Raw genomic sequence first — 15314 nt, 5'->3', positions numbered from 1 at the left:
TGGCTCAGTGGTAGAGCGGTTGCCTGCCAATCGGAAGGTTGGTGGTTCGATCCCTTGGCCCTGCAGTCCCATGTCGAAGTGTCCTTGGGCAAGACACTGCACCCTGAGTTGCCTCCAGCGCATTGGAGTGTGAATGTGTGTGAGTGTTTCTCAGATGAGCAGGTGGCACCTTGTACGGCAGCCTTGGCCACAGTGTATGAATGTGTGCCATTGGTGAATGTATCCTGTATGATGTAAAAAGCGCTTTGAGTAGTCGTTAAGACTAGAAAAGCGCAATATAAATACAGCACATTAACAACTCTAAATCATAAAAGCTATAAAAGTAAAAATTCCGTAACGTAATTTCACCCTATGAGCGTCATCCAAGCATTCTTAAGGCTTTCTCTCATCAAAGTTATTTTCATATATTATTGTTAATGGCTATGTACATATATGAAAATTCCCATGTAGATTCTTTGATGTGTATAAACTAATTGTGGTTGGGCTTCGTCTGTGATTTCCCAAGAAAATCACAGTGAAAAGACCGTAAACTAGGTCTGGATGTGTCGGGATATGGCCAACAGCTGCAAATGGTGTCTGATAAGGAGGCAACGAGGTGTCATGAAATCAATTAGAAATCAATATTGCAATGCAATTTTTAAAACGGCCTAGGGCATAAACTACTTTTGATTTTACTCTCTTGATTTCAGGTGTCACTACGTCTTCTTAATTTATTTATTTTAAGAGTTTTTTTCTTTGTTATTTTGATGTGGGATTATTTTAATTTAAGATAAAATACAATCTCAGTTGCACTTTTGATACGAGGGCACATCTGTAATTTTGCACAGTTTTATAGTCATTCGTCTGCAGCTCATTCTGTTAAAGAATTGTGAGAAAAAAAAAACGTATTGTGAACCGAATCGTGAGTTAAGTGTCTAGTGTCTGAACATGGACACAGTTATGTTAGAGAATATCTTTTTAGCATAATACAGTACATCTTCAAGAAACAAATTTGGCTATCTTTGAATGTTTTTTTCAAGTTTTCAAGGTTTCAAGAATAACAGAATAGGTAGAAACGTAGAGATAGAGAGTGTGTGTGTGTGTGTGTGTGTGTGTGTGTGTGTGTGTGTGTGTGTGGCCATCTCATGGCAACATGTGATCAAGACATGACAGCATCTCGGCCCATTGTCAGACATGTCATTACATGGCTCTGATAATAAGTAATAGTAATAGCATAGATGGCCGCAGGTAGGACATATTTGCAGGCCAACCCAGAAGTTAGCATCACCCTGGTTACGTTAACAAAAAGCCAATTGGATTTTTCCATTGACTATTGCAGAAAATAAGCTCTGTGGCAAAAAGTTCATGATACACGTTTTGTTTTACAAAGATCTTAAAGAATAACCACCAGTGTTTTCCCTAGGTTTACTGCCTTTGCCTGGCAGATGTGGTGATACCACAACACCAAATTCCCTCCTCACTTTCGATAGATAGGTTTTGGCAATGTGAGACTACCAGTAGGCTGACAACAATATACTGTATATCTTTCCTTTACCCGTTCAACTGACTTTAGCAATTTAGAAAAACTTGAATGTCCTGCTGTTACAGACATGAACCAACCGCAGACAGTTGCCTCATTCAGTGACTCAGGGCAGTGTGTCACAGCAGTTCATGGTGGTGTGCAGCTGCAGAATGAATATAGGGAAAAACACAATGGATATTTGGCGCCTCAGAACCTTTTGGTTAGTTTCCAGGTGATGATGCTTCCTAAAGCCAGGCCAGCGACAAAGATCAGGACGAGGCTGTAGTTACGATAGCTCATTGATGACACGTTCTCCATGGACGCCACCGCCAGCTCGGAGAAACTGTTGATCTGTGGAGAGAAAGCTCTTATCATGTGGAGCATCATTATCACTCCTGGAGAAAATATTTCAGAATAATTAAAAAATATTAATGCAACTAAATGACAATAACTATTTTATTTGATTCCCAGATATCAAATTGGTTATTGTTTTGTTTCTCTGATTAGTTGTAGGTCTATCCAATCGCATACAGAGACTTTTGGTCTATGCCCGGTGATAGCGGGCTTTAGAAATAGAAAATAAGGGGATGTTTCAGACTAATTTGCAATTTGGTCTGGCAATGTCCACCAGGCACTTTGTATGGTTCAGGGTCATTGTGCTAAACTTCTGCAATTGTTGGGCTAAAGGATGTGCTAATAATCACAGTATTACTTTGACCATATTTCTCAGGTGGAAAAATGCCGTCTTGGTTACTTTGCTATGTGAGCTTCAAAACATAACTTAAAAGACTTTTCACAACTGATTTGTTCTGATAAACCAGGTCCCCAGCCTATTACAAATTCTAAAATAAACAGTAGTTTATTTGCACCTATTTGTTTTAAAAGAGCAATGGTCAATGGGGAAACTCCAACCCTCGAATCACCAATTGTCTAACTTCATCACTCACTCTGCAAGTGAGGGACAGACTTTGCCGCCTATAGGAATCTTGCTGAGGTCCAGCCCAAAACGAACTAGACATAGCTTTATCAACACTGCTAAATAATCTCATACATTGAGACAGCATGAACAACGGTCTAATGTTCCTGTGACCACAGAGCTAACATGGTTGAAGAAAGTGCTCTAAGTTAAAGAAGATGGAAGAAACAAAGGCCCTCATACCCATCCTCCATGTTCCCGGATCCAGCCCAGTAGATTATTTCTGAAAAACTCCACGGTCCACCTAAGGATCTCCCTTACTGATTGAGGGAGATGGGCCTCAACCATCTGATGACAACAGAAACACAAAGGTTATACACAAAATGAAGCTGTTGAAAAACTATGTAGTTTGTTTGAATGACCTTGCTGGATTATTGAAAAAAAAAACTGCAAACAACATCAATAAATATGTGGACATCTGAAAATTACACCCATGTGTGATTGTTGAACATGTCATTCCAAAGTTTTCAATACACAGTAAACTGTGCCTCAGGTTGGTTGTCTACAAACAAGGAATGTGTTTTAGGTTGCATAGCTACACTGCATGACTGCCACTGTGTTACTGTTGGTATTTGTTGGCATGTTTGTCTGGAGGTGTTTGTCTGGAGGTGTGTGTGTGTGTGTGTGTGTGTGTGTGTGTGTGTGTGTGTGTGTGTGTGTGTGTGTGTGTGTGTGTGTACACGTCATCAGCATAGACTGTATGTAAAAATGGAATACGCATCTTGTGCGTCCTCTCAGTGTACAAAAGTGAAGGCAAAATCTCACAGGGACGGGAACTGTCATCTTGCAATTTTGGAGCATGAGTCATAATCATGAGTGGTAATCAGGTGGAGGAGATGTGGTACCAAAACCCCGCCCACACACCCACACACCAATCACAGCTGTCCATCATGACGTTTTACCCCAATTTTTTTTTAATGGCATCAAATAACTAATAAAAACTAAACCGATCCCAAAAAAATAAGACTAACAAAAATTAGCATCAGAACTACCTAAAGTGACAGATACCTAGCCTGACTCCATAGAAACCACTCTTCGCACAATGCACTTCCGTCCCAACGTTTGACGTTTAGACTTGTTTGTAGCTGGATATATCATTTGTTTCATGTAAACATGAATCTGGATAACGTTTGTGATATTGAGATGCTTGCTACAGTTGACTTCATAGAAATGAATCAACGAAAACATGGGCACTCCTCTCTTTGGTCACACTATTTCTGGCAGTTGTTGACACTCCGTCTGAAACTCTGCAATTTCGTACAGCTGTATGTAACGTAGAAATAAAATTGATTATTTATCATTTTATTTATATAGTTAAGAGCTGACTTTACCAGCTGACTTCTCTATTGGACGTTAAAACAGTTGAAGTCTCTTTTAAATCCAGCTTCCGCGACTTGAACAGCTAAGACCCTATCAGCTGGTTTGACTCGAGCTGAGATTTTAAAATGAATGTGCCGTCGACATCTTCTATAACAGACGCAATTGCGGAATATACTCATAAGTTCTCCAGCAGCAGTCGTCTTTGTTGTAAACAAATTCAACCCAACGCTCTTTGGTGACGTGGTTGATTCCGTTGTTGTTGATCATCTGTCTATTTTCGGATAAAGCCAGACCTGACAATTGAATTGGTCCAAACAGCTCTTGTTTGAGCATAGGTTTTTCTGAGCTTCCCTACCTCAAATATTTGGGGTGGAGCTAAGTTTGGCTGCCATCCAAGCCAACAGAAACCATCTTTTGGGAAAAATGTATTGGAAGATTTTGACCCATGTACTATCTGCTAACAGAGAGGGGGTGGGGCTTATGACCTACATTGCAGCCAGCCAGCAGCAACCCAGATGTGTTGGCTTTACTTATACAGTCTATGCATCAACCCCTGGTCACCAGGACCTGGGTAATTAAAATCACCTGGATACCTGTGGATCAGTTTTGTTTGAAACAGAGAAGGAAAAAGTGGAAGACCCTATTTTTGGTCCAGTAGCTCTGGAAAGAGCATCTTGTAAGGAAATTGTTTTGGTTACAATAATCAAAATGGAGTGCAGTTATGGACTTGTGCTCTTTATTTGGACACAGCATGTTGGACAGACCTCCCAGCATTAGCCCTCTCAGCAGCTAATTGTATTGATAGTCACCACGGCATTGTTAACAGAAACACGGCCATGGAGCACCGTGTGTTCGTCTTCAGATGCTTTGCTCAATAAATTCCCCTTGAAACAATGGATCACTCAGCCACTTTGGATGCAGACTGAGTAAAATGAAGGAATGCACACGGTAACTTCATTTCTTCATATTGTGAGTTTCCTTCTTGCTAGACACAGTTTGAAAATGGTTCCTGCCGTACACTGATTGTTGCATTTGCTGTCGCTCAAAAGTATGAATTAACATGTGGATATGGAAGTAGTGTGGTGGATTTTTGATTAATGTAAATGCGTATTATGGCTGATATCTGAGCTCCTTCAGTTTTTAGGTTTTCTATTGTAGTGCATGCTCAAGTGGTTGCCCTCAATATGAGTGGAACAAATGTTTCTTCAATTTTTGATAATGAATGATGATGTCAAAGTCTCAAGTCCAAGTCATCAGTGCGGGAGTCCAAGTCGAGTCACAAGTCCAGTGAACAGTTGAAACGGGTCTACACGTTTTTGTGTGTCTCATTCAAAGTTAAGAACATTGTGGACTGAATCTTGCTTCGTGTAACGTCCAATATAATTTCAGTCAAAAGCATTTGAGTCTTATTTGCCAAGCACTAAGCAAAAGGAAAGGAAATATGACCTGAATGTTGAATCACAAACGCTTCTGCAGAGTTCCATTGAGTTTAGGATAGCTCAGAACAGATATCCTGATGTTGGTCAGCACCAATTGATGGTGAAAATTTGTTTTCTATAATGCTTGCTCTTGGGCGAATTACTGAAATTGTTGGGTCTTTGTAACTTATAGCGTGTGGTTTAGAGCTACTCTATCTGTAAAGTGTCATGAGATTACTCTTATGATTTGATCCTATAGATTGAATTGAATTATAACTGAAAGGCTAAATTAAATAACCGATATGCTGGTGCAACAACAAAACTCTATTATCTCTGCCAAAAAGGGAGATTTAAGTATTTTGTGGAGTCCCTCTGCAATAGCATGCCTTTTTGAGAGCTTTCAAATGCAGCATTGCAGAAAAGTTGAATGATCCCCAAGACTGTCTGTATTTCATAGAGAAGCACACCAGGGGTCAACCAAGAATGCTTGTGAGAAGCGGTTATAAATGGCTGTGGAGAATACAACAAGCAATGCAAAAGCTTGTGAGAAAAACCAAAATATTGTATATGCTTAGGACAAAGCCCTCTTGTGGCCAGTAATTGAATCAGACGATGTGATGATGATTCAAAATTAGATTTTCATGTGATAATCTCTTCTGATCTACAGCAAAAATAAACTAACCCACCTTGACAGCCAGCTTTCCAGCAACATAGAAGAGCACAGCAATCCTCTCCCAGCTGATCCCGTGTTGAAACACTTTGTCTGCCACTTCCTGAAAGGTGTCCCACTTAGAGCGGGACGAACGGGTTATCCCATCTATGGCACTGCAACAGAGACAAGAGAGGATAAGGGCAGTTTGAGTGTTAAAAAAACTTTTAATGAAAAATGTCACATACAACACGGTGCTATAAACCAGTGGTTTTCCAACCTTTTTGGTCTGTCAGATGAACTTGTGTACCACTTTATCTATTCTAAGTATGTTCTAAATGTATAAAACTATTAATTAAATAAGAGTGGCTATTGGTAAATATTTAATAAAATTGAACTATCAATATTTAGGTTGGTTTGGTCTGCAATCACACTACTAGCCTTTTTGGCTATTATATGTAAATGTTTCAACCATTTATAAATTCCTTTTAGCTAACTATTTTAACTTTTAGCCATTTTACCTGCTCTCCGTTACTTTCACCTGATCATTCGAACTGTTAAGGCAGTTAAGCTTACTTTTAACAAGTTATCTCTACCATGTATTTAATATGTAACTTCTGTGCTAACTTGCTAACTACTTTTCCCACATGCTTACATAGCTACAACATGGAGTGTTCCGGTGTTAAAGTTGACTTAATATTAGTATGTGGATATATTCTTTTAATTAAATCGTAATTTCTATCTTTTTAAATTAGTAGATTCACTCTATAATCTTTCAACTTAGCCCCTGGCAAGTGCAGAAGTAGCTCGGGGGTACACGTACCCCTGGTTTGAAATCAAAGCTATAGATGTTTTCAGTATTCTACCATAAGCGCTAAGATACAGCGGCTCAGACTCACTCTTTGAACTCCTGGTCATCTTGGACCTTGTCCCCAATGATGCAGATCATTTTGGCCAGCTGGGTTACCATCTTCTGCTCCTGGTCAGTCTGTAAGACTGGCAGTGGAGTAAGGGGTGGTAAATCCTCTGAGGGAACATCCTTCAGTTCCTCCTCTATCACCCTGGAAAAAGAACAGGATATTAAAAAACAGGCCAGACTTATAGAGGGAATCAAGGGCAATGATTAAATAAATCTATCAATACAACAATCATGTAACTATATAATGAAATGTTGAAATGTGTATTTATTTATTTTATTTATTTTTACTTTCATTTTTTCATTTATCCATAGCGTAACTTGCTGCAAGGACAACATATCTCTGGCAACTTTAGTCATCAAAAGTCAGGGGGCCGGTTAAAGCCTCTGATTTGTTACAGATCCAGCAGGCTCAACTAGTCAATCGAGTTCTCATGGTTTGCAATGTACTGCTATAATCCATCAGATAGAGATTAAGAAGAAAGAAGGAATTATATTACTTATATGTTCTTTCTTTTGTCTTTTTTTTATAAATGCTATTACCTCCAAAAACACTGTGGGCCAACACATATTCATCTGCCAAAGTAGCAGCTTCCCTGGGAGTATGTACCTTACGCTCATTAACTTATGTAGCCACACTCTCCGGACCTGAGATTTTTAGCCGTTCCAAAATAACCAGATCACAAAGATCCTCAAAAACATCAACCTTAGATGCAGTACACCAGCTCTGAAACAACAATATCAAATCACGAACAAATTCCACATACAGTAAGTTTGATTGTCAAGCTTTCCTCCAGAACGGAAACGCTTAATTATTTGGGAATATTGTAGACCTAGTTCTGATCCACGCTCACGAAAACTGGTGGTGATGATAATCATGGATCTTTAGGCCACACAGCATGTAATGGTTAAGGCAGCCACCATCAGCTGGCTCTCTCCCTCCTTCACATCACCCTGTAGCCCTGTCTTATAATACATCTATGTTGCAGTCTCACTTGCTATATGTTAGCTCTTAGAGGAGCGTGAATACAGCTTCATTTTTTTCTGTCTCGCTCAGGGCTGATATATGTCCCATTCTCTCAGCTATGTCCTTGAAAGTGTTGCATGTTCAGCGTTCTGTTGTAATGTTACAAGACACTCAAAGAAGTTGATTGTTTAGTTTTTGTCGTATGTAACTTAACGGTAACTTTTTGTTTTAAGCCTGTTTCTTTTGCCAAAATTAGCATCCTAATTAAAAATCACAGTTAAGGTGAATTACAGTTCCACCTTGCTAACTAAGCTAGCAGGCTAACTAATTCCTTTTGCTATGCAAACAGACTGTAAAAATACAATTATGATAAAATGATATTAACAGTCTAGTTATGTATGCAGAACGGTCCCACCAGAGTAATGTTGAACTGTTTTAACCATATGTGGTGGTGTTGGTAATCAATGCTAATGTAACGATAGACTATCTACAAACTACAACATCGAAAGGAAAATGTTTCTTTTCCTAATTTAAAGATTAAATAAGGTTTTGCCTCCAAACTAACCTCAATTATAACTTGTCTCTTACAGCACTTACTTTAAAAAAATAAGCAAATGTCTATTTTTTAAAACATTTTTGTATCTCTTTTCTGTGTTGTAGTTTGTAGACATCCCAAAGCACTCGTCTTGCCGTTTCAACACAAGAACTAAACAGAGCTGAATTAACAACTCTCTTGCTGCATTCTGACTGCCAAGGTTGGCGTTGCTGTGGTCAGGACACTCCTATGACATCAAGTATCACAAATCAGACTCCTATTGCAACATAGGTGATTCATCCAGATTGCCACTCCCTGTCACAAAGCAAGAGTCAAACACTGGATATTATCTACTTCAGGGAGATAGAAAAAGCACCGGTTTCGACTGTTCAGGTAAAAAAGGAGAACAGAAATGACCCTATGTTTTCTGTTGTCATGATCATGATTGTCGAGGTCCAACCTGCTGGTGATGAAGCAAACTTAACACAAGAATTGCCATTAGCGGTCATTTTAAATAGGATACATACCAAATTGTTAGCCCACATTTATCAATCAAATCATGGTAAACTGTATTATTTACATTTCATAAACATTGAAATCTTATTTTTAAAACCCATTTCTAACACAGGTGAAATCTTTTCTTTTGACACAACTGCCACAGACGGGTTTGCGAAGTGTGTTGCAGGGGCCTTTTGTCTTGTTCTGATGGCAGCTCCTCCTCACCTGGCATGGTCTGCGTTTTTTTGTGCCTGATGCAGTGGTTGATGACGCTTTCCCTGGTAAATGGTTAGTGTCGCAATAGCACATTTCAGCAGCACCTTTGTGCTAGGCTAGACTTTGCCCAGAGTGCCAACCAGGCTGGTCATTCTGGCTTGTAAGGCAGTGGCTAGGCAGGTGAAGAAATTATCAGTTGTAATGTTTCTTCCCATACACAGAAATGGCTCCGCCTTTTCAGCATCACACTCTCTCCCATGACCTGACCTTTGCTCCATGTCTCCTCTTTACCTAGATACGGAGCCCCGTATTTGGACTTCACATCCGCAGCCAGCCAAACTTTGATGCCGAATTTATCTGGCTTGTTCCCCCTGTACTAAATAAACTTGCACCTAACCCTGGTGGAAAAAGCAGCTCATCAATTATAACGTCGGCACTATGTAACGGTATGAAAGCTTAACCTCATTGTTCTGGTGACCAAATGGTCATGTTTTGGGTATTATCACGGTATTTTTAAATTCAATATGTTCAGAAAGCCCTGATAAGCCTACACTAGCTAAATTAGTTTCAAAAACTGACGTTACATGTGAAGTTGGATGTGGTTCTCAAATATAAGCAAATGCACATTAATAAGCATCTGACTTACTATGAACATTTAGCAAAACTAAATGGTGTAGCCACCAGCATTTAAAAAAAAAACAATACCAAGAATTACATTAATTGCTCTGTAATAGTTCATCATAGCACATATATTACAGCATACACATCCATAACAGAGTAAACAGTGTAAAACACCTTAAATACCTAAGCACATGGCTCCACAGGCTCGTCGGGTTACTGGCGACTGCACCTTGCTAGCAAATTGTCATAACACAACCTGACTATAAATAAGTGGCTGCACAAGTAATATTAAAAAATCTGCACATCTATCAGCTATGCAATGAGAAACACAGCAACAGCAATATTGTCAAGGCAATAATACGTATCTCTCTCTCCAAATAAATGTCACGTTATAACACGGGCTAAACTTCCATATTGTAGCAGAACACTTATTGTACACTTATTGAGGCAGTAAAACCCATAACAGTTTAGTAGTAAGCTAGAGTATAGTTTTAACTTACGATTTGGGCTACCTCCACGCTCCTGTCCGAGCGCAGTGTGCCTGCGCGGCAACTTCAGTAGCCTCATATGAAGCTGGCAAGCATTAAACACATGGTTTTCACACCGTGGAAATCCACCGCGATAATGAGGATATTTTAAATGATAATTGTTACCGACAACATTTCTACCGTGGTTTACCGTTACACCGGTGAACGTTACATCCCTAGTCGACACCAGGGCTGTTCTAAACAAACTTGTTCCAAGTTGCCGACACCAGGGCAAACTTGTCATCCAGCAGATGAATGCATCTGGTTTCTCTCTTGTCGACCCACAGGAATTTCATGACCACTCTAACTCTGTTCCTGACCACTGTTTCTGTAAAAGAAGGGGATGACCCATTTTTCTGACCAAAGGCTGTCCAAATTAAAGTTTTTGCACCCTGTGCCCGACGGGTATACGGCAGGGCTATAAATGCTTTTAGCTGTCACCACAGTGCCAACGGGCCTCAGCCACAATGCAGATGTGCTTCAGCATGCCATTATTTAATAGACACACAAAGGCAATGAGTGCACCTGCAATGTTGCGCCTTGTGTGCACTGTGGGGCCAGCAGCTTCCTTCAGGATGTTTTGGCTCTGCCTTTTCCCTGAACGTTCAGATGGCTGAAGCACCGTCCACACTGCCATCCAGCCGTGATGACCCAGGCGGGCTGTATTCAGTTGGCTCAAGGAGTAGTGCTTTGGGAAGTCCTAAAACAACAATAACTAGAATAGACTAATGATAATAATAATGGTAAGGATAATAATGATTTGCAGTCTAAAATTGCAAATATGAGCGGAATAGCTATGCAGCGGAGCTCACTGGGAACATCAGCTGTGACCTGCTCACAGGGAGCATCAGCAGTGATTGGCTCAATGGCGTCAAATGGACCATCAACCGGAACCGGAACATTTGGATCCAAAGTCGTACTTAAAAGTCGTTACCTCTTTTTCTGCTGTTGACCTACTCACTCGCTGATGAGGATGAAGTGTTGGCCCTATCATTCACTCAGGAATGATTGCCACTTTCCTCCTCCGACTCTGATAGAACCCCAACATCAGAATCATCACTTCCCATGTTCTGAAGCATTTCTAATTCCAGTTCAACACTCATATTCCTTTTCCTTCACTCATTCATTCTGGATATTTTTACTATAAATGTGTTTATAAATACTATACTGAAATTATAAGCAGTGTAGGCTCCTTTAATCAAAAAGGCTACCGGTAAATACAAATAGGCTAGGTGATGTTTCTCTGACAGAGACAATGATAGTTACTAAGCAACGAAAATGCATCTTCAACCGTGTGGAAAAATTAGATAAAGAAAGAAAATCATACGGACAACCTGACTGTGTATGGCCAAAATAGGTTACATTTATAATATTTTCTATGCCTTCTGTGCAAGTTATTTTTAAAACCTTTAAAATGAAAATACAAAAACTTTTAGGTAAAGTCAGGTACCAGCAGGATTGAATTTTTTTTAAAGTTATTGCACTTGTAAAATCCAAAACGGTTTAAATGACGGTCATGGCAGTTCTAGTGTCGATGGATGCAAGGTAATTATGGTTTTGCATTTTTCCTTAGCTTTTATTTTTATTTCGTTTTGACTTTTTGTTTTCAAATAGAGTTTAGTTTTAATTAGTTTTTAGAGTGGGCTTGCTAGTTGCTAGAAAATGCTGAGTTTTAGTTTAGTTTTTGTAAGCTTTAGTGTTAGTTTGTCTTTTTTGAAATACAGGCTTTTTCTCACGGGCAAGATTCACTGAGGTCAGAAAAAGTATTGTGTAATAATAACTCAACAAAAAGCTATTTGAACTCGTCGTGAATTCACTACGCTAAGCTAACTACCGGCAACGCTGCCGGTAGTTAGCTTAAATGTTTGTGGTTGGTCATACATCCATGGTGAAAAGGCATATATTAAAACTTCTCTTCTGATAAGGTCCCGTTGACGGGCCGTTTTCTCCATTTTAAGAAAAAACATTTTCTCCACTCATAAACTGCAAGCATTAAATCTTCGTAAACACGCTCATGCACACCATTTGAAAGCTTAAAGTCTCATGATTCCATTAAGCCCACATACAAAGCATAAGAGTACTTATAGCGGTTATAATCATGTTATAAAGTAAAAAAAATACAGAAAGATACTGCGCCGCTAGTGTGTTAAGTCGAGTGTGTGCATCCATACCTTTTTTTTCCTACATTGCCTACAATCCAAGGAATTAGAAAATCCAAGCCATTTAATCCAAAATGAGCTGGTCCCCTCACAATCTTGTAGTTTCTGGCCGAGTTTTGACGTGGAGAAATCTAGACAGTTCCTCATTTGTGCGTCTCTTTTCCCCACAAAGTTACTCTGCACACCGGCAGATTCTGTGACGTCTAAGCATTCAAATGGATTTTTGTTGCCAGCCAATCAGTCTAGTGTAACCCAAGCTGTCCCTTATAGAAGAAATGATGTCGCAGAGTTCAGGGACGACCAATGTGGGATAATTGACAGCTATTCCTTCCAGTTAAAACTAGATGTTATGAAACCGGCCTACCTGCTTAGCCAATAAGAAGACAAATTGATTGACACCAAACTTGACCAGAAAATGTTAAGCCTGTGATGGCTGCAGCTATGTCAAACCACAAATAGGGCCTTAGTTATTGCATTTCACCATTTTATAACTACGTATTTCTATAAATGTATGTATGTATCAGAGTTCACGTATGTGTGTGAGTGTTTTTGTATTAGAGAAGTTTTGTATTTTGCACTTTTTTGGCTTTTTGGAAATAAGAAATAATGAAAACAAACAGACATATCTGTAGAATTAACTCCGTAAAATATCAATTTTCTGAGTAATTTTCTTCTGGATCTTTTCTGTTTTAAATTAAGACATGTGGCTGGGTTACTAGTAATGTATGTAGCCATTCTAATATGCTTACAGTAGTGTTTTTTAATAATTTTACTTTACGGCTTTACTTGGACGGAAATAGAAATTCTCTATTCTAACCTCCTTAGCTCTGTGTCAGTAAGGCCTAGAATCCCACTGACACTTGGAACAAAGAATTGAGAGTGTTAACTTCCCAATGACCTCAGGGACATCACAGTGGGCCAAAGTATGTGAGAACTGTATCACTTTCTCTGGGATAAAAAAATTAGGCAAGAAAAGCGTGTATTTCTAAGTGTGAGTAAGATCCATTTGGGGATTTTATTACTCTGTGCAATTTAGCACAAGATAAATTAGCGTAGATTATGGATTGTTGATAATCTTAAAAGTAGGTTTTCACATACGAGGAAACTGCAGATGAACTTTCCAGAGGCTGATGACGTTTATGGATTTCCTTGTATGAGTCATGATGCAACACAGTGCATGAGATGTGGGATTTACCGTAAGAACAGCTGTTGTAAAATTAAACTGAAACTTGCTTTAGATTAGAAAAAGTTTCCAAAACAATGATGAGTGAGTAAAGTGGAAGTAATACTAACAAAAGACTATTTAGTTGTATTTTACGTAGTGTGTTCAGCTGTGCTTTAGATATACTGGGCTGGATTGTTTTGTTTGAATTATGATTCAGTGTTTTGGTATTTTTGCTTGAAAAAAGAAGATTAAACAATGAATCAATTATTTAAATTGCTGATATTGAAATTGTCTAGCTCATCTTATCACTAATCATTTCAGCTCTAGTTTTGAAATATGGTACGATGTGTGAACCCTTCCAAATGTCATGACAGAATGAAATGGAAATGAAACCTTTATCTTTTTTTATTTTAAAATATCAACTATTAATAAGCCCTTCTAAATTCCTTGGTTAATCAGGTTTCTTGTTGTTGTTATGGTCTCATGGAACTGAATGAGTGTTGATTAATAACTAATTATTCAATAACTTGAGATCAGAGAAAGGAAACTTACTCTTTGATCAGGGCCTCCCCTATCCTCGCATCTGAGGAGTAATAAAACAACATTAGTGTGCACTGTACACGTTCAAAAGGACAAGGCAGCGTTAAGTTATGGCTAAATCGAAGTGATTACAATGTTGCCACTGTGGTTGTTTGCCTACATGTAGCCTCGGGCGATGTAAAAATACAGCAATAGCAATGCGAATGTTAACTTCCGCAACTTTAATTTGACTTTAACTACTACATTGAGTGCCCAAGCAAGCTTACCTGACATGCCGTTTCCTTCACACGCCATACAGCTTGAGGAAAACTATTTAAAAAAAAAAAAAAAAAAAAACTTTTTGAGAAACTTTTCTTCCCTCTGAAACTCTGTCACACAGTCAGATAAAACGTCATTTAAAAATGTATGGCGCTATTTAAAAAAAAAATCAAATAAAAAAGTCCCTAATTAGACGCTAACTATACTTTCTATGAACGAACATCCATAACACACATCTGAAGTGTTTGGATTCCTTCTTAAAAAAAACACTGGGCGGCGCAAATCAACTGTCCTTAACTTAAATACATCCGTGTAGCAACTTGAGTCATGTACATAGGTCGTGTTCCATGTATGTAGGCCTGCATCGTCACCGCTTCCCCTGATGGCTAAAGTTTCAGTAAGTTCTAGTAAGTAAGCAGGTATAAGGCGTCAATAAATTGCATGCACAGTCTCGGTCTTTTTTCAATTCAATTTTATTTTTCAATTCAATTCCATTTTATTTACAATATCAAGTCATAACAAGAGTTATCTCGAGACACTTTGCAGATTAAGGTCTAGACAACACTAAAACACGTAGATTACAAGGACCCAACAGTTCTAGTAGTTCCCCCCAGTGCAAGCAACAGTAACGAGCAAAAAAAAGTTAAAAAAAACAACAAGTAATAACAGTTTAATACTATTTGTTTGTTATTTTGTTTTTTTAATGTATGTTGACTACCTTTGTGTATCCCCCATTTTTCTTTATAAAATGTATCCATACATAATGTAAAAAAGTTCCCTGCAATATCTTCTTTTTTTTTAAGTAGGCCTAGCTTTTGACACATATAAAGCTTTACATAAAGACAAACAAACAAATAGAAAAACGTGTTAGAACCAAAGAACCAAAACCATATGAACATCAACTATGCCAGGGATCAGCAAAGAATATAAAGTTAATTAAATGAAAATATTAAATTGGGAGCACAGTCTTACAGTTGTAATTTATTTTTGTTTTTGTTGTAAGTATAGTGTAATTTCTTTCTTGACCACATTAAAAATAATGTTTTAC

General features: G+C 38.5%; 1 protein-coding gene across 2 annotated transcripts; it reads right to left on the bottom strand.

The window, feature by feature from the left end:
* Positions 1 to 334: 334 nt before the first annotated feature.
* On the bottom strand, positions 335 to 14626 carry LOC117957911 (apoptosis regulator BAX-like). 2 transcript variants are annotated; one of them, XM_034893985.1, is made up of 6 exons: positions 14275 to 14619; positions 14021 to 14051; positions 6764 to 6925; positions 5902 to 6040; positions 2661 to 2765; positions 335 to 1852 (listed from the first exon to the last, which is right to left on the bottom strand). In XM_034893985.1, exons 1-6 carry the CDS (start codon positions 14300 to 14302, stop codon positions 1709 to 1711), a joined length of 609 nt encoding a protein of 202 aa, XP_034749876.1. In that variant the 5' UTR covers positions 14303 to 14619; the 3' UTR covers positions 335 to 1708. The 2 variants fall into 2 exon arrangements, with proteins under 2 accessions (XP_034749876.1, XP_034749877.1); XM_034893986.1 differs by lacking the exon at positions 2661 to 2765 and having other exon boundaries at positions 14275 to 14626.
* Positions 14627 to 15314: the final 688 nt, after the last annotated feature.

Source organism: Etheostoma cragini, chromosome 15 (assembly GCF_013103735.1).
Source record: "Etheostoma cragini isolate CJK2018 chromosome 15, CSU_Ecrag_1.0, whole genome shotgun sequence".
NCBI lineage: Eukaryota > Metazoa > Chordata > Actinopteri > Perciformes > Percidae > Etheostoma > Etheostoma cragini.
This window is presented reverse-complemented; position numbering and strand designations above follow the sequence as displayed.